Source organism: Salmo trutta, chromosome 8, assembly GCF_901001165.1.
Source record: "Salmo trutta chromosome 8, fSalTru1.1, whole genome shotgun sequence".
Lineage (NCBI taxonomy): Eukaryota > Metazoa > Chordata > Actinopteri > Salmoniformes > Salmonidae > Salmo > Salmo trutta.
The window spans coordinates 11,803,141-11,822,186 of record NC_042964.1 but is presented as its reverse complement, the minus strand read 5'-3'; the positions used below and the strand labels follow the sequence as shown (position 1 = coordinate 11,822,186).

At 44.3% G+C, this 19,046-nt stretch overlaps 2 protein-coding genes across 4 annotated transcripts in view; both read left to right on the top strand.

The window, feature by feature from the left end:
* Positions 1–1,078: 1,078 nt before the first annotated feature.
* Positions 1,079–3,843, top strand: msantd1 (Myb/SANT-like DNA-binding domain containing 1). 2 transcript variants are annotated; one of them, XM_029759963.1, is made up of 3 exons: positions 1,079–1,569; positions 1,845–2,132; positions 2,618–3,843. In XM_029759963.1, the coding sequence occupies exons 1-3, from the start codon at positions 1,316–1,318 to the stop codon at positions 2,916–2,918; spliced, it is 843 nt and encodes a 280-aa protein (XP_029615823.1). In that variant the 5' UTR covers positions 1,079–1,315; the 3' UTR covers positions 2,919–3,843. The 2 variants fall into 2 exon arrangements, with proteins under 2 accessions (XP_029615823.1, XP_029615821.1); XM_029759961.1 differs by having other exon boundaries at positions 1,079–1,575.
* Positions 3,844–8,857: 5,014 nt separating this feature from the next.
* LOC115198197 (regulator of G-protein signaling 12-like) overlaps positions 8,858–19,046 on the top strand; it is a 66,338-nt gene continuing 56,149 nt past the window's right edge. Inside the window, exons 1-2 of one of the 2 annotated variants that reach the window (XM_029759960.1) lie at positions 8,858–9,027; positions 9,755–11,709. In XM_029759960.1, coding sequence (XP_029615820.1) covers positions 9,847–11,709 — 1,863 coding nt within the window. In that variant the 5' untranslated portion in view covers positions 8,858–9,027; positions 9,755–9,846. The remainder of the gene's footprint in view (positions 9,028–9,754; positions 11,710–19,046) is intronic. The other variant, XM_029759959.1, reaches the window with a different exon arrangement.

Here is a 19,046-nt window from a genome sequence, read left to right as displayed (position 1 = left end):
CACAAAGAATTTGAATACAAATCAAATTGTTATAAACTCCCATATCTATTAGGTGAAATAGCACAGTGTGACATCACAGCAGCAAGATTTGTGATCTGTCGTCACAAAAAAGGGTGAACCAGTGAAACACAAACACCCCTGTAAATACAAACTATATTTATGTTGATTTATTTGCCCTTTTGCACATTGTTACAACACTGTACATAGCCATACTATAACATTTGAAATGTCTCTATTCTTTTGAAACTTTTTTGAGTGTAATGTTTACTGTTAAATTCAAATTGTTTATTTCACTTACGTTTATTATCTATTTCAAATTGCTTTGGCAATGTAAACATATGTTTCCCATGCCAATAAAGTCCATTGAATTGAATTGAGAGAGAGATAACATGCTGAGCTCACCCTTGCAGGCCAAGGTCCATATTGTGGTGTGGGAGGGGGAGGGTGTTCAATTGTCCACACATAAGCTGACCTACCGACAAGACTCCCATTGTCTTGGATGATTAGAATACACTGACTCCCCCCTGAATGTACTCTACAACTACGCATACATACCCGTTTCAATACAATTGTTTCCCCTGCACTTTCATATCATTTGCATATCATTTAATTGTGCATTGAGAATAGTATCCACACACTGCCAAAGTATGTTGCTTTGATAAAAAAATGTAGGTGTCTTTTCCTCAGGTGAAGAGTAATATACTCCTGTTTCCACCACTTTGACTGCAAAAAGCCAGTCCCTGTCTGTTATTAAAAGCATTTAAATGCAGTAACATCTTGGCAGCCAGCCCAGTCCAAAGGCCTGTTGCCAAGGAAACAAATGACACCTGCTCTTTTGCTCTACTCCCTCCTTCCCCCAAGGCTCATATTTCAAATCTGTTTTTCCTGTAATCTCTGGTATACCTCATTGCCTTTCAGCTAAAAGCTTTTTGTTGTGGCATTGGAGCAAGAGAGCGAGAGAGAGGAAGTGAAAGAGAGGGAGTGGTTAAGAGAGGGGGAGGGAGGGAGAAAGAGGGGCCTCCTCCTAGTTGCTAGGGCAACTTGACATCACAGTGACGATTTCCTCCATTTAAAAGCTTTTAACCGGATCCCTCTCCTGCCCTAGGCCCCATTTTGAGTCCTCTTTCAGCTAAGCTCGGGGGAAGGGCACAGCACAGGCAGAGCGGTGTGTGACTGTTTGCAACCACATTCCACTGACAGCATAAGAAATAATGCTAGACAGCAGAGAAGGGCTTTCAAACTAAACCGTTTTTGGGGCCTATTTTTGTTTACAAAACCAAAACAGGAAGAGAGTGCTTTTGAGAGGGCTTTCAAAATGGCTGCTGAGGAGAGTTTTAATTACCTCATGCCGGGCCACAGCGAGAAGCACAGAAGGGCCCGAAACTGGACCGATGCAGAGATGAAGGGGCTTCTGTATGTATGGGAACAGAACGTCGCCGAGCTGAAGAAATGTAAGAGGAATGCCAAGATCTACGAGAAGATGGCCCAGAGGTTCTTCGAGCTCACTGGAGAACAACGCCATCGGGAGGAGATAAAGATGAAAATCACCAACATGTCTTTCCAGTACAGGCAAGTGTAAGAAATGCCTTTTCTTTTTTTTTGGGGGGGGGGGGGTTGAAAAAGGTGGCAACATAAATCCACAAAAATCTTGTATTGTATGAATGCACTTTAATATCCAGAAAGAACTGAAGTAGGCTACGTTGGAATGTAACTCCACAGGTGTCACAGCATCCTGCATAACTAGAACTCAATACGGGCTGCTATGATACTTAGAAACCCAGACTTCTTATGTCCCCTACTTTACCCAAACTAATATATACCATCCTTAACTCCTTATTTGACAGGAAAATGAAGTGCACAACCAATGGGAGCGGTGGGACACCCGACTGGCCGTACTACAAAGCAATAGAGAAGCTCCTCACCAAGACTGATGATAATGGGACTATGAACCCGTTTGAGCTCCAGTCTCCTGGCCCCTCCACCTCCACAGAGGCCTCGATGTCCCATGCGGAGGGCCTCCCCATGGGCTTCCTTCCGGAGTACACAGGCTCCTCGGACGAGATGGAGATGAGGGAGGACCTGGATGGATGGGAGAGCTCTGGCAGCCTGCACTCTGGGCTTCCCTGTCCTGAGTAAGGCCATGGTTACATATTGGGCTTCAAATGAGGAAACAGGGAGAGAGAAAGAGAGAGAGAGAGAAAAAGAGGACACCCCCTGAGAGAGAGAAAGCGAGAGAGAGAGAGAGAGTGAGAGAGAGCGAGAGAGAGAGCGAGAGAGAGGGGGGGTATCAAGCTGAGGTATTGAGCTAAACTGCCCACCCTTGCTGAGAGGGGTCATCTATTGTCATTGGTACGGACTGATAGTCTCCACAAGGCTCTCTAAGTGATAAACATCACAGTGTATTGTGATGATAGTTAATTAGCATGTGAGTAATTAGCATACAGCGAGTTTACTTTCATTTCACATTATTTTGTAGTTCTCGGCTTATCCCAGAAACCGCTTTACCAAGTTTGATCGAAAAGGGCCCTCCTTACAGAACTCTTGAATGCGTGTATAACTCTCTCTATAAATGATGTCATTACCGTTACTTTGATTAACAAAACCCCTTTCTGTCCAGTTCCCACCCGGCGCCGGCCAAGAGAAAGAAGGTGCACCAGCACCTGTCTCTGAAGCGGCGGAAGCTGAAGGTGATGGAGGCCATGCTGCAGGAGCAGCGAAAGGTGAGCCGGGCAGTGGAGGAGACGTGCCGCGAGGTGCGCCGTGTCATGCACCAGCAGAACTTCCTCCAGGTGCAGAGCCTGCAGCTCCAGGAGCGCATGATGAACCTGCTGGAGAAGATGATCCAGCCACTGACTGCCCCCACGCCAGCCTGGGGCGCTGCTGCCCAGCCTGGGGTCAAAGAGCCAGGCCAGGGATGAAGGGTCCAGAGTGAGGGGTCAAGGAGGTTGGTGATGGTGGTCAGGACTCCCTAAAAACATACCACTTCGATACAAGGGACTTTTCGTAGCAGGTTAGGTGAGCATTTTTGCTAACCCTAAACCTAACCCTTTCCCTAACCTTAACCTAATTCTCCTAACCTGCTACATTAATTCTCCTAACCTGCTGCGTAAGTTCTCCTAACCTCCTACGAGAAGTCGTAGCTGTATCGAAATTGTGTCCTGGTGGTGCTCACTATATGGCTATGCTAGAAAATAAATGCCATATGCTACATGGCTATGTGTTAAATACTACATGGCTATGTGTTATATGCTACATGGCTATGTGTTATATGCTACATGGCTATGTGTTATATGCTATAATATGGCTATGTGTTATATGCTATAATATGGCTATGTGTTTTATGCTATAATATGGCTATGTTTCACCTGGTGTATGACACTTTTTAACAACTGATCGAGAGTAAATAATGTCAATCTCACCCTAACCTTACCCCTGACCTGAATGCTCACTGGCAGAGAGAGGAAAAAAGCAACTTGCTCATCAGTGCTGAGAGGCCTGTTTCGTCCTTTCTAGCATGGCCATCTAGTGGTTGCTGCGAGAGAGTGAGAGGTCAGGGGTGAGGGTTCAGAGGTGTATGGCTGAGGCTGCTTTAAGACAAGTTCCACCATTCATTGACCGATTTGAGAGATATCTACAAGCTAGGAAAATACTGTGCTTATTCACATTGACAAAAGACAACGTTTGTCCACAAATTCTATATCTTAATGACAAAAGGCATGGGCATTTGGTGTTGTATCACTTATTTTCTAATGTGTGTTCTGCTATGGTGTATGCATCTTCCAACTAGCATAGCCTACTTGTTTGAAATGTATGACTGAAATAAAAACGTATGTTCTGTTGTCATTTTTTGTCTGTCTTTCAACTATTCCTGGTACAATCTTGTCTCCCTTTCATCCTAAATATTGTCATAATGTAGCCGACATAAAGTCAGCATTCACACTTTGTGTGTACTGTAATGTAATATGATCTACATACAATAACACAGCAATAACACAGCAAAAATCTGCGCACACCTGCTCATTCAAGGGTTTTTCTTTATTTTTACTATTTTCTACCAAAAAAGTGTTAAACTAATCAAAATATATTTTAGATTTTAGATTCTTCAAAGTAGCTAGCCAGAAAATCTGCTGTCCCAGCCACTGCCTGTCACCAAGGGTGTACCCCAAGGCTCGATCCTAGGCCCCACACTCTTTTCAATTTATATCAACAACATAGCTCAGCTGGCCCCTCCCCGGATTTTATGTTAAACGCTCTACAACAAAGCTTTCTTAGTGTCCAACAAGCTTTCTCTGCCCTTAAGCTTGCTCTGAACACCTCCAAAACAAAGGTCATGGGGTTTGGTAAGAACAATGCCCCTTTCCCCACAGGTGTGATTACTACCTCTGAGAGTTTAGAGCTTGAGATAGTCACCTCATACAAGTACTTGGGAGTATGGCTAGACAATACACTGTCCTTCTCTCAGCACATATCAAAGCTGCAGGCTAAAGTTAAATCTAGACTTGGTTTCCTCTGTTGTAATCGCTCCTCTTTCACCCCAGCTGCCAAACTAACCCTGATTCAGATGACCATCCTACCCATGCTAGATTACGGAGACGTAATTTATAGATTGGCAGGTAAGGGTGCTCTCGAGCGGCTAGATATTCTTTACCATTCGGCTATTAGATTTGCAATCAATGCTCCTTATAGGGCACATTACTGCACTCTATACTCTTCTGTAAACTGGTCAGCTCTGTATACCTGTCACAAGTCCCACTGGTTGATGGTTATTTATAAAACCCTCTTAGGCCTCACTCCCCCCTATCTGAGATATCTACTGTAGCCCTCATCCTCCACATACAACACCTGGTCTGACAGTAACATTCTGGAGGTGTGTTGAGTCAATGTCCTGATGAAAAATAAATGACAGTCCCACTAACCTCAAACCAGATGGGATGGCGTATCGCTGCAGAATGCTGTGGTAGTCATGCTGGTTAAGTGTGCCTTGAATTCTAAATAAATCACAGACAGTGTCACCAGTAAAGCACCCCCACACCATCACACCTCTTCTTCCATGCTTCACGGTGGGAACCACACATGCAGAGATTACATTTTTTATTTTCTTGAACCTTTATTTAACTAGGCAAGTCAGTTAAGAACAAATTATTATTTACAATGATGGCCTACCAGAAGGCAAAGGCCTCCTGCGGGGACAAAACACATCACGACAAGAGAGGCACCACAACACGACATAAAGAGAGACCTAAGGTCAACAACATAGCATGGCAGCAATACATGAAAACACAGCATGGTAGCAACCATGATCATCCGATCATCTACTCTACGTCTCACAAAGACGCGGCGGTTGGAACCAAAAATCGCAAATTTGGAGTAGATGTTGACATGTGTCTGTTACTTGAACTCTGTGAAGCATTTATTTAGGCTGCAATTTCTGAGGCTGGTAACTCTGTTGAACTCTGGGTCTTCCTTTTCTGTGGCGGTCCTCATGAGAGCCAGTTTCATCAGAGCGCTTGATGGTTTTTGCAACTGCAAAATTGACTGACCGGATTGACTGACCTTCGTGTTTTAAAGTAATGATGTCGTTTCTCTTTGCTTATTTGAGCGGTTCTTGCAATAATATGGACTTGGTCTTTTACCAAATTGGACTATCTTCGGTATACCACCACTACCTTGTCACAACACAACTAATTGGCTCAAACGCATTAAGAAGTAAAGAAATTTCACAAAATAACTTTTAACAAGGCACACCTGTTAACTGAAATGCATTCCAAGTGACTACCCCATGAAGTAGGCTTGAGAGAATGCCAAGAGTGTGCAAAGCTGTCATCAAGTCAAAGGGTAGCTACTTTGAAGAATCTCCGTTTATAAAATATATTTTGATTTTTTTAACACTTTTTTGGTTACTACATGATTCCATATGTGTTATTTCACAGTTTTGATGTCTTCACTATTAATCTACAATGTAGAAAATAGTAAAAATAAAGAAAAACCATGTAATGAGAAGGTGTGTCTAAACTTTTGACGGGTACTGTATAATGTGTAACAGAACATACTACAGATGTAGGATCTTAATTTGATCACCCTGAGAACTTCTTTGCGATGCAGGACATTTTTTACTTGTAGTGTATTTGAGGTTTAAAAAGGCATCTGAATTTCCACTTTCAAATTGCAGACTTGATTTTCCCGTACGAAAAATGTATCAACACTTTAAAAAAATTGCATGAAATATAATCCACATCATTCACATTTTCTATTGCTGCTGGATTATTTTCCTGCTGTAGCAAACTGGCTCAAATTAAGAAGTTTGGGGTCATTTAGAAATGTCCTTGTTTTCCATGAAAACATGCATGAAATGAGTTGCAAAATGAATAGGAAATAGAGTCAAGACGTTGACAAGATAATAAATAATAATTTTTAATTGAAATAATAATTGTGTCGTTTAAACTTTGCTTTCGTCAAAGAATCCTCCATTTGCAGCAATTACAGCCTTGCAGACAGTTGGCATTCTAGTTGTCAATTTGTTGATGTAATCTGAAGAGATTTCACCCAATGCTTCCTGAAGAACCTCCTACAAGTTGGATTGGCTTGATGGGCACTTCTTACATACCAAATGGTCAAGCTGCTCCCACAACAGCTCAATAGGGTTGAGATCCGGTGACTGTGCTGGCCACTCCATTATAGACAGAATACCAGCTGACTGCTTCTTCCCTAAATAGTTATTGCATAGTTTGGAGCTGTGCTTTGGGTCATTGTCCTGTTGTAGGAGGAAATTGACTCCAATTAAGCGCCGTCCACAGGGTATGGCATGGCGTTGCAAAATGGAATGATAGCCTTCCTTCTTCAAGATCCCTTTTACCCTGTACAAATCTCCCACTTTACCACCACCAAAGCACCCCCAGACCATCACATTGCCTTCATCATGCTTGACAGATGGCGTCAAGCACTGCTCCAGCATCTTTTCATTTTGTCTGTGTCTCACGAATGTTCTTCTTTGTGATCCAAACACCTCAAACTTAGATTAGTCTGTCCATAACACTTTTTTCCAATCTTCCTCTGTCCAGTGTCTGTTCTTTTGCCCATCTTAATCTTTTCTTTTTATTGGCCAGTCTGAGATATGGCTTTTTCTTTGCAACTCTGCCTAGAAGGCCAGAATCCCGGAGTCACCTCTTCACTGTTGACGTTGAGACTGGTGTTTTCCGTGTACTATTTAATGAAGCTGCCAGTTGAGGACTTGTGAGGCATCTGTTTCTCAAACTAGACACTCTAATGTACTTGTCCTCTTGCTCAGTTGTGCACCGGGGCCTCCCACTCCTCTTTCTATTCTGGTTATATCCAGTTTGCTTTGTTCTGTGAAGGGAGTAGTACACAGCGTTGTACGAGATCTTCAGTTTTTTGGCAGTTTCTCGCATGGAATAGCCTTCATTTCTCAGAACAAGAATAGACTGACGAGTTTCAAAAGAAAGATATTTGTTTCTGGCCATTTTGAGCCTGTAATCGAACCCACAAATGATGATGCTCCAGATACTAGTCTAAAGAAGGCCAGTTTTATTGCTTCTTTAATCAGCACCACAGTTTTCAACTGTGCTGACATAATTGCAAAGGGTTTTCTAATGATCAATTAGCCTTTTAAAATGATAAACTTGGATTAGCTAACACAACGTGCCATTGGAACACAGGAGTGATGGTTGCTGATAATGGGCCTCTGTACGCCTATGTAGATATACCATTAATAACCAGCCATTTCCAGCTACAATAGTCATTTACAACATTAACAATGCCTACACTGTATTTCTGATCAATTTTATGTTATTTTAATGGACAAAAAATTTGCTTGTCTTTCAAAAACAAGGACATTTCTAAGTGACCCCAAACCTTTGAATGGTAGTGTATCTGTATGTGATATATCTGATATGGCAGCTAGTGCCTTGACTGAAAAAGTCCTCATTCAGAGGAAAGGGATATACAATATATGTTGTTAAAACCATTTTTTTTGATCACATTGAGCGATTGAAAGTGCAAGACATCCTAATTAGACAAATCAAGGAAATGGTTAGTGTTGTGGATAATTTGAGAAGACAGTTCCATTAACTCACTTAAAACCGCATTGTCTTGAAGTGCTCTCTTATGTGAAACCATGGGATTAAAGAAGGGAGTTGAATGTAGTTTTGCCACATATAGGCTTTGCATTTTACATTTGTGAAAACAGCTAAATAATATACAGAAAAAAAAAAAATATCAATAGCCTGCTTATTCGATTCAAATGACTATCACTTCACTATCTTACAAGGCCTAAGGTTTTTGTCCAGGGTTTTAGTAGACCTAAACATACATACAACTTCTTGGCTTTCACTGTTTCCATTGACTGACTCACTGTGTCTATTTGACTGTGGTGTGTAATAGGACCATGTGACTCACTCCCCTTGCGACCTTGCAGCATTTTAGCCATAATTCACTGTTTTTTTGTTGTTGTTTTTCTCTCCTGGCAGGATGCAACAAATGATCACCTCTTGAGCGTGTAATTCATCCCGTCATGTTAATTAGCTTGTTATATATCCATTATTAATTGTGTGGTGGTGGTTGCATTTAATAGCCATTTAGGCTACATCTGCATAGTTATTTGTCATGCTTAGTAAAGTGTAAATAAGTGCATGTTGGTAATGATATGTGTTTGAAATGTGGCCTGAACAATATCAACAATGTTTTTATTTAGGCTATCAATTTCAGATGATCAGAACCAATAGGATCACCGCAAATATTTGAATATTTAGCTCTCAGACAGGGGGATTGGCGAAAGAAATCACGTGGTCTGAAAACGATGTCATGGTTACTATGAAAGACGCTTTGTAATCCCAACAGTGAATGGAGGCGAGTGGAGTTTGTCATCCGTGGTATATGGAATACCATAATACTGGAGGGAAACTTTGGAAAATATAAATTATGTTATGGAAACTACGGACGTGTGGATTTGTAACTAGTTTGGACTGTTGGGAGTATGCAACTTTTAAACTGACTTCATGAAGCTTTAAAACGGTAATTTCAGTCTCAGCACTGGCAACATTGTATCTAGACGTCGAGAGTGTGGGAGACTACTTTACATTTAATACTAGGAAATAGTTTAGCAAGGCTATTTTTTGTTTGTTGTATTTTGATGGACAATGCCGAACTAGTCTGCTGTTTTGTAAACATTTAACTAAGCGCGGTAGAGAAACGGTGTCAAACGAAACCAAATCAAGGCGCTCGAGCATGTTTCATTAAGAAACGTCTCGCTTGAATGCTCGTGCATTGATTGAACCGTTCTTGAGAAAGGGGCCAGCTGGCGCTGTCTACTCTATGGCAAGTAGATGGTTCATTTGCACGCTGACATGGGACGAGGCTAAATGGTCTCTTCAACCCATACGTGTCTGCTTAAACTATAACAACTCATACATATATTTTCGTTAAAAAAATTGGAGATTGTTATAGTGGGGCAGCATTATTGTTGCAGAATGAAATCTTACAGTATTTGCTTTACAGTGAATGTTTCTTAAAATAAAGGAGAAATATATTTTATGGATTTTGTGCACAATACATTGTATCACACCATTATTATTTCGTTTATACATTGTATAACAATATGTTGTGTACCATAATGATATCACATGATAAGTGTTACAGTTTCATTTTGTTAAAAATAATGTTACAGTAGGCCTATACCTAATCATTATTTGATACACCGTATCTCACTCAGCTTAAATCTTTCTCTCTTGTCTACTTTTAGTATTTACACTTCAGTGTTGGCACTAAAAAGATATCACTCCAGAGTGACATTCGGTTCCAACGCTCTGCCTCTGAAAAACGGCCACATTCAGGATGAGGATGCCGGGACAGGCTGAAGGGGCACGGAGGCGTCTGGATTTGACCTCTCCTCATGAAGTCAGACGGGTTGAGGTTGTTCGAGGACGTGTAGGATACGGGTTTACCTTATCGGGACAGGGCCCGTGCCTCTTGAGTGGTATATTGGAGGGCAGCCCTGCAGACCATGTGGGACTGAAGCAGGGGGATCGTATAGTGAGCGTCAACGGAACTGATGTGGCAAAGGCATCCCATGAGGCTGTGGTGCAGTTGATTGGCACCTGTAAAGGCCCCTTACAGTTGGTGGTGCTTGTCGGGAATGGGCCCACGGACCTATCCTCCAGCGACGAGGAGTTAAGGATTTCTAGAACAGAGGGAAAGGGGCTTTTCCAGAAGGGGGGAGTTTCGGACCACTCTGGCAACTCGTCATCTAACTCCGTAAATGCCACCCCAGCTAAACCAAGACCTGTGTCAGAACCTGACATGTCCCACTGGATCCAGCCTTCGAACTCCAAAACCCAGCCTGTCTTCCTGTCTGAGGAGGAAACGGCCCGAGTGGCAGACGGCGACTCTGTTTTCAACGAGCAGGAGGATGATGTGAATCGAGACTGGAGTATTTTGAACACAGCCATGGTGGTGGGCTACTTGGGCTCTACTGAACTGATCTTGGCCCTGTCCAGACACGGCTCAGAGGACGACTGCCTACAGGTAATCCGTGGGTGTATCAGACATCTGGGCACAGAGCAGGAGACCCACACGCTGGTGATGATGAAGATCATGTTCGACTGCGTCCGCCTCTGTGATGACACAGGAGCCGTCCTGGCCGCCTTCCCCTCCGAGAACCTTGTCCTGGGCGTGGTGTGTTCCGAGGACAGGCGCTTTTTTTGTCTGGTCACCACTGCACACATCTCTGGCGGCCACGTTGGCCAGAATGGTCCCCTGAGTACCTCCTGCCACGTCTTCTTCATCGACCCCGAGCTGTGCCACCACAGTGACCACCTGGGCATCACAGGGCGCTTCGGCTTCGACTGCACCCCCGACCCAGACACCCAGGGCTGCCTGGAGTTCCCCCTCACTCCCCCCTCTGTCCTCCAGTTTGTATCTGTCTTATACTGTGACATGGGGGAGGCAGTGGAGAGGCTTAGAACCAGGCTGGACAGAGACTCAGCCCACCACCTCCACACGCAACAGAATCGCAGCAGCACCGGCAAGAATGGCAGCGCCAGCAGCAACGGAGACAGCGGGATTGGAAACACCTCCCCCCCTGAGGAAAGAGCGGACAGGGATTTCCCCATCGCCCGCGGAAACGACCCTGGAGGCCAGCTCCCCAGCTGTCCATGGGAGGATTACCCCCAGGCTGAAGGAGACCTCACCCAAATAGTAGCTCATCAAAATGGCTGCCTAAAACTAAACGGCCATCCTAATCCAGGCAGCACAAATTCCCTTTCTGAATCTCTACCTGGCCCGGCGTCGTTAACCGGCCCATCCGGTGGCCCTCCTCCCAGGCTGGAGTTTCAGTTCAAGCCCCCGCCACCACCGTACCTTCTGGCTAAGAACCAGAAACAGAACCTAACAGGAGGAGGCTCCTTCAGAAGCAGTCAGCGTTGGTTCTCTATGAGTGTTAAGCAGAGATGGCCTAAGGGCCGAGGTGGAGAGCCCGAGTCCCAGGCAACACCGGCCACTAACAGCTGGTCAGGACCAGCCACGGTGGGTAGCACCAACGCTCTGCCACCCCCCATGAGCCAGATCCCACCAGACAGGTACCTGGCAGCAGAGACCATGATGCTGCTGCCCCAGAGGGAGGAGTGGGCCAAACGACTCTGGAGAGTAGAATCTGGAGAGCTGCTGAATGGAAATCCCAGGAAAGATGCCAATACCAAGGTGAGATAAGAAGAGGGAATGCTGTTGTGTCAATGCTTGTATGTGTTTAATGAATGTATCTATCCTTTATTTAACTAGGCAAGTCAGTTAAGAACAAATTCTTATGTACAACAGCCCACCCCAGCCAAACCCTAACAACACTGGGCCAATTATGCACCACACTATGGGACGCCCAATAACAGCCAGTTGTCATACAGTCTAGAATTGAACCAGAGTCTGTAGTGACTCTTCTAGCACTGAGGTGCAGTGTCTTAGACCACTGCGCCACTCGGGAGCCCAGAGTAAATTTTTCCAGGGTGTAACCCTAACCCAAAGTTAAGATAGCTCCTATATTTACTTTGTGCAACGCAACAAAAATACATTTGCATGCTCCCTTCTGTTTAGCATCTGGTGTTGTGTTTCTGTTTGCTTTATGTTCAACTACATTCTACAGGAAGTGATAAAACTGTTGCAGGAGTTGAGTTGCTAGGCACTGAGAGGGTGGACAGACCATTCACTCTGACACAACAGCCATTTCACTGCTCAATTGGCTGTGAATTGAGCATGAAAAGGCCACCTGTTAGCTTATACCTCAATGATGTCATTGTCATAAATCCACATCCAGAGAAAGTTCAGTTCCAAACAGCCTTTTCTGTTCTTCTCCTCATTGTCCACAAGATGTCCCTGTTTCACTATTTAACTGTGATGGGAGTGAGTATCCCCATGGAAGAAGTACTTAAATGGCTCCTTACAGGTAACTGCAAAAATAAAGGAAACACTTGAGTAAATGTGGGATACAAAGTTTATTGAAAGCAGGTGCTTCCACACAGGTGTGGTTCCTGAGTTAATTAAGACATGAACATTCCATCATGCTTAGAGTCACAAAAAAACCACAAAAACATCCTGTGGTGTTCAGCATTAGCATCGAACAGCCCCCGTGATATGCAACTTTTCAGGGAAGTTAGAAACCAATATACACAGGCAGTTAGAAAAGCCAAGGCTAGCTTTTTCAAGCAGAAATTTGCTTCCTGCAACACAAACTCAAAAAAGCTCTGGGACACTGTAAAGTCCATGGAGAATAAGAACACCTCCTCTCAGCTGCCCACTGCACTGAGGATAGGAAACTCTGTCACCACTGATAAATCCACTATAATTGAGAATTTCAATAAGCATTTTTCTACAGCTGGCCATGCTTTCCACCTGGCTACCCCTACCGCGGTCAACAGCACTGCACCCCCCACAGCTACTCGCCCAAGCCTTCCCCATTTCTCCTTCTCCCAAATCCAGTCAGCTGATGTTCTGAAAGAGCTGCAAAATCTGGACCCCTACAAATCAGCCGGGCTAGACAATCTGGACCCTTTCTTTCTAAAATTATCTGCCGATATTGTTGCAACCCCTATTACTAGCCTGTTCAACCTCTCTTTCGTGTCGTCTGTGATTCCCAAAGATTGGAAAGCAGCTGCGGTCATCCCCCTCTTCAAAAGGGGGGACACTCTTGACCCAAACTGCTACAGACCTATATCTATCCTACCCTGCCTTTCTAAGGTCTTCGAAAGCCAAGTCAACAAACAGATTACCGACCACTTCGAATCCCACCGCACCTTCTCCGCTATGCAATCTGGTTTCAGAGCTGGTCATGGGTGCACCTCAGCTACGCTCAAGGTCCTAAACGATATCGTAACCGCCATCGATAAGAAACAATACTTTGCTGCCGTATTCATTGACCTGGCCAAGGCTTTCGACTCTGTCAATCTCTGTCAGTCGCCGGAAGCTCTGGACTGGGAACTGTCGCGGAAGCTCTGGAACGGGGGGCGCACTGGAGGCCTGATGCGTGGGGCTGCACAGGTGGCGCCAGACTGGTAACACGCACCTCAGGGTGAGTGCGGAGACCAGGCACAGGACGCACCGGACTGAGCAGGCGCACTGGAGGCCTAGTGCGTGGAGCCGGGACAGGTGGCACCAGACTGGTGACACGCACACGCACTGGAGACCAGGAGCGCTGAGCCGGCACAACCCATCCTGGCTGAATGCTCACTTTAGCCCGGCAAATGCGGGGCGCAGGCACAGGCTACACTGTATCTCCAGTGCGCATCACCGCATAACACAGTGCCTGACTGGTCACACGCTCCCCACGGTAAGCACACCCGCTCTGCAGCGCTCTCAACGCCAACACTTCTCTCTGGAATCTTTCGTTGAGTTCCACACTCGACTCCCTGACTTGCTCTGGTTCACACCTCGGCTCCGCCGATCACTCCGTGTGCCCCCCCCCCCCCCAATTTTTTGGGGGGAGCTGCCTCTCGGGCTTCCGTTGTGACAATATATATCGGGTACCAGTACCAAGTTGATGTGCAGAGGTTTGAGGTAATTGAGGTAGATACAGTGCCTTCATAAAGTATTCATACCCCTTGACTTATTCCACATTTAGTTGTGTTACAGACTTTGTTTCTCACCCATCTACACACAATACCCCATAATGACGAAGTGAAAACATGTTTTAGATTTTTTAGCAAATTTATTGAAAATGAAATACAGAAATATCTTGTTTGCATAAGTATTCACACCCGAGTCAATACTTTGTAGAAGCATCTTTGTCAGTGAATACCGCTGTCTTTCTGGGTAAGTCTATAAGAGCTTTCCACACCTGGATTGTGCAACATTTGCCCATTATTCTTTTCAAAATTCTCCAAGCTCTGTCAAGCTCTGTCTATGGCAAGATAATTTTCAGGTCTTGCCATAGATTTTGAACCAGATTTAAGTCAAAACTTTAATTTGGCCATTCAGGAACAAGCATTTCGCTATACCCGCAATAACATCTGCAATAACATGTGTATGTGACCAATACAATTTCATTTGATTGATGTTGTCTTCTTGGTAAGCAACTCTAGTGTAGATTTAGCCTTGTGTGTTAGGTTATTGTCCTGCTGAAAGGTGAATTAATCTCCCAGTGTCTGGTGGAAAGCAGATTGAACCAGGTTTTCCTCTAGGATTTTGCCTGTGCTTAACTCCATTCTGTTTCATTTTTTATCCTGGAAGAACTTCCCAGTCCTTAACGATTACAAGCATACCCATAACATGATGCAGCCATCACTATTCTTGAGTGGAGAGAGTGGTAATCAGTAATGTGTTTTATTGGATTTGCCCCAAACATAACACGTTGTATTCAGGACAAAAAGGGACTTAATTGCTTTGCCACATTTTTTGCAGTATTACTTTAGTGCCTTGTTGCAAACAGGATGCATGTTTTGGAATATTTTTATTCTGTGCAGGCTTCCTTCTTTTCATTCTGTCAGTTATGTTAGTATTGTGCGGTAACTACAATGTTGTTGATCCATGCTTAGTTTTCTTCTATCACAGCTATTAAACTCTGTAGCTGTTTTAAAGTCACCATTGGCCTCATGATGAAATCCCTAAACGGTTTCCTTCCTCTCCGGCAACTGAGTTAGGAAGGATGCCTGTGACTTTGTAGTGACTGGGTGTATTGATACACTGCCCAATGTATAATTTAGAACTTCACCATGCTCAAAGGGTTATTATTCACTGTCTGCTTTTTTCTTCTTCTTACCCATCTACCATTAGGTGCTTTTCTTTGTGAGGCATTGGAAAATCTCCCAGGTCTTTGTGGTTGAATCTGTGTTTGAAATTCACTCCTTGACTGATAATTGTATGTGTGGGGTACAGAGATGGAGTAGTCATTTAAAAAACATGTTAATCATGTTACTCCTGAACTTATTTAGGCTTGCCATAACAAAGGGATTGAATACTTATTGACTTATTAATTTGTAAAACAAAAATTGAAAAACATTTTGACATTATATGGGGTATTGTGTGACCCCCAAAAATCTCTGTTTAATCCATTTTCAATTCAGGCTATAACACAACAAAATGTGGAAAAAGTCAAATGGTATGAATACTTCCTGAAGGCACTGTATGTACATACAGTATAACTAGGAATAAAGTGACTAGGCAACAGGATGGATAATAAACAGTAGCAGCAGCGTATGTGATGAGTCAAAAAAAGTTTGTGCAAAAAGGGTCAATGCAGATAGTCGGGTACCTTTTTGGCTAACTATTTAACTAACTATTTTTCAGTCTTATGGCTGGGGGGTAGAAGCTGTTCAATGTCCTGTTGGTTCCAGACTTGGTGCATCGGTACCGCTTGCCGTTCGGTAGCAGAGAGAACAGTCTATGACCAGGTTGGCTGGAGTCTTTGACATTTTTTAGGGCCTTCCTCTGACACCGCCTGGTATAGAGGTCCTGGATGGCAGGGAGCTCGGCCCCAGTGATGTACTGGGCCGTACGCACTACCCTCTGTAGCGCCTTGCGGTCGGATGCCAAGCAGTTGCCATACCAAGCGGTGATGCAGCCAGTCAAGATCCTCTCAATGGTGCAGCTGTAGAACTTTTTGAGGATCTGAGGGCCCATGCCAAATCTTTTCAAAGCCTTCTGAGGGGGGAAAGGCGTTGCCATGCCCTCTTCACGACTGTGTTGGTGTGTGTGGACCATGATAGATCCTTAGTGATGTGGACACAGAGCAACTTGAAGCTCTCGACCCGCTCCACTACAGCCCCGTCGATGTGAATGAGGGCATTCGGACCTCCGTTTCCTGTAGTCCACGATCAGCTCCTTTGTCTTGTTGATTTTTGGCTACCATGGCGATGCCCCATAGGGTGACAATGCCCCCATCCACATGGTACGAGTGGTCACTGAATGGTTTGATAAGCATGATGTCACAGGCGTCGAAAGGATTAGACCAAGGCGCAGCGTGTATAGTGCTCATCTTTTACTTTTAATGAAAGCACTTCATTAAGCACTGGTCACTGTAGCCCGGCACGGGCGGAGCGCTGGCACAGGGCGAACTGGGCTGTGCTGGGGAATGAGGGCTGCCGTGCGTAGAGCAGGCGCAGGATAAACTGGGCCGAGGAGACGCACTGGAGACCAGATGCGTTGAGCCGGCGCACTTCTTCCTGGCTGCCGGCCAACTCTCGCATGGCAACGCTGCGGAGCCCGTACTGACCGCACCGGACTGTGCGTGCGGATGGGCGAGAGTGCGCATCACACCGTAATGCATTTCTCGCCCCTCTGCACGCCTGCTCCGCAGTGCCCTTTCCACCAGTACCACTCTCCGGAATCTTGTGTTGAACTCCGCGCTTGACTTCTCAACTGGCTCGGGAAGTTAGGTCAGGGCTCCCCCTGACCTAGCCAAACTCCCCTTATGCCCCCCCCCCCTATGCCCCCCCCCCATCTAGGATCTCCTCCCAGGTCTATGACTCTGAGCCATAGTGTTCGGTCCCACTCTTCCTCCCTCGCTGCTTGGTCTTCTTGTGGTGGGTGGTTCTGTCACATTTGTCGAAAGGATTAGACCAAGGCGCAGCGTGTATAGTGCTCATCTTTTACTTTTAATGAAAGCACTTCACAAAGAAAAAACAAACGACAGCCAAACAGTTCTGTCAGGTATACTAACAAACTAAACAGAAAGCAACCACCCACAAAACCCAAGGAAAACAGGCTGCCTAAGTATGGCTTCCAATCAGAGACAACGAAAGACACCTGCCTCTGATTGGAAACCATACTCGGCCAAACATGGAAAACGAAACATAGAAATAGAAAACTAGAACAAATTCCCCTAGAAACAAAAAACCCCAAAACACACAAAACAACCCCCCCCCCCCACGCCCTGACCATTCTACTATGGCAAATGACCCTTTTCACTGGTCAGGACGTGACACATGAAAACGATGTAAACCATATACAATGGCTATCTTAGTCACCAGATCTCAACCCAATTGAACACTTATGGGAGATTCTGGGGCGGTGCCTGAGAGTGTTTTCCACCACCATCGACAAAACACCAAAAGTATGGAATTTCTTTTGGAAGCAACTAGTGATGCGCGGGTTGACTCATAACCCGCAGTCCCCGCGGTTATATGTGCGGGGTGGGCGGGTTAAGGGTTAAGGGTCATGGAATATTGTGAATAAAGAGATGCATTAAAATCCATAAATGGGTAGAATAAAGAGAAAACAATGCATTAAATTCAAAAATTCTTGTGCAATTCATGTCTATATGCTAGATTGAGGTTTTTCCTTTCGTTCTTTTTATCTGACGTTAGTGTGTAGGCTAAGCTTTAGGGGCTGACTGTAGCGTGCCAAATACATGCCATTTGTCAAATTATTTTTTAACTTGTTAAGTTAATGTCAATCCACTGAGACAAAAGGACAATGTCGGTGTTTAATTCAGTAAGAGAACGGCTTTGAAATAGAGAGTTGAAAATAAATAGAAGGGAGGGCCAGAACAGTAGTCTAATGTTTGGGAAAGATTTGGTAAAAGAGGATGATAGCAGTGTTATGTGTGATGATTGTGAGGCGCTATAGAAATTCGACAGTCGCAAGACGGGGACTTCAAAATGTCACGTCAAGGGAACTGTACTGTTCAGATGGGTTAAATGAAATTCTAGCCTATCTGAACTCTGGACACTGACTGTAGGTCTATAACCTCTCACATAGCTTAATATAGTGATAACCGCTGCAGAATTAAGCATTGCTTGCAGTAAAATTATACACCAAATGTACGTTTTGACTCGGGAACAGAAGTGTAGAAATATTATTTCTTTATTTTAGCATCATGACATAATTACAGACGGTCTCTAATGGCGCATTCAAAGTGCTGTCTTTATCAGCATCATAAAAGCTGATTGTATTTCAACCACATAAAATATGCATTCAAGCCGAACTGAAATCGTATCAAAAACATGTTGTGTCGTTTTTAACAGCATCTAATTTTCCTCAAAACCGGTCAAACTGATGTCATTTGAACATTTTGCACAACATTTTTCGTTATTGCATATTCTCTGCGGTCCCTAAACGTATTTGCTGCTTGAGAGAAGCAGAGATGAAAACAAAAACAAACTTTACCGATGTCAACTAGATTTAGGCATTCATTCTATTGTTTTATGACATTCTGGTGAGCAAGGGTTTGTTTAGTCTTCTAGGGCAACGAGTATTGACAGAAGAGAAGCTGCATGTATCTAATTACTAACAAACAGCCTACCAAAATGTCAGAAATTATAAGCAGAAACCTAGGCCTATCAAAAAAGCCCTGTCATAAAATCATTCTGCTATCCATTTTCTATTTGCGGGCTAGGGTTAGGTGTGGTCCTCAAAGTTTCACTTTATCACATACTGTGTAGAAGGCCGGTTGCGGATGGGTTATTAGCGGTTGCGGGCGGGTGAACAAACAGCTGACCCACGCATCACAAGGCCCAACGCCCTATTAAGACACTTTATGATGGTGTTTCCTTTATTTTGGCAGTTACCTGTATACTGTATACTCAATATGTTTCCTGTTGACACAGAAGTAAAGG

What these genes read in the sequence shown, in the direction of transcription:
- msantd1 (XM_029759961.1), top strand. Translation starts at nt 1,316, where the DNA reads ATGGCTGCTGAGGAGAGTTTTAATTACCTCATGCCGGGCCACAGCGAG. An exon ending in TCTTTCCAGTACAGGCAAGT is followed by an intron (nt 1,576 to 1,844) that starts GTAAGAAATGCC and finishes CTTATTTGACAG; the next exon opens with GAAAATGAAGTGCACAACCA. An exon ending in TCTGGGCTTCCCTGTCCTGA is followed by an intron (nt 2,133 to 2,617) that starts GTAAGGCCATGG and finishes CTTTCTGTCCAG; the next exon opens with TTCCCACCCGGCGCCGGCCA.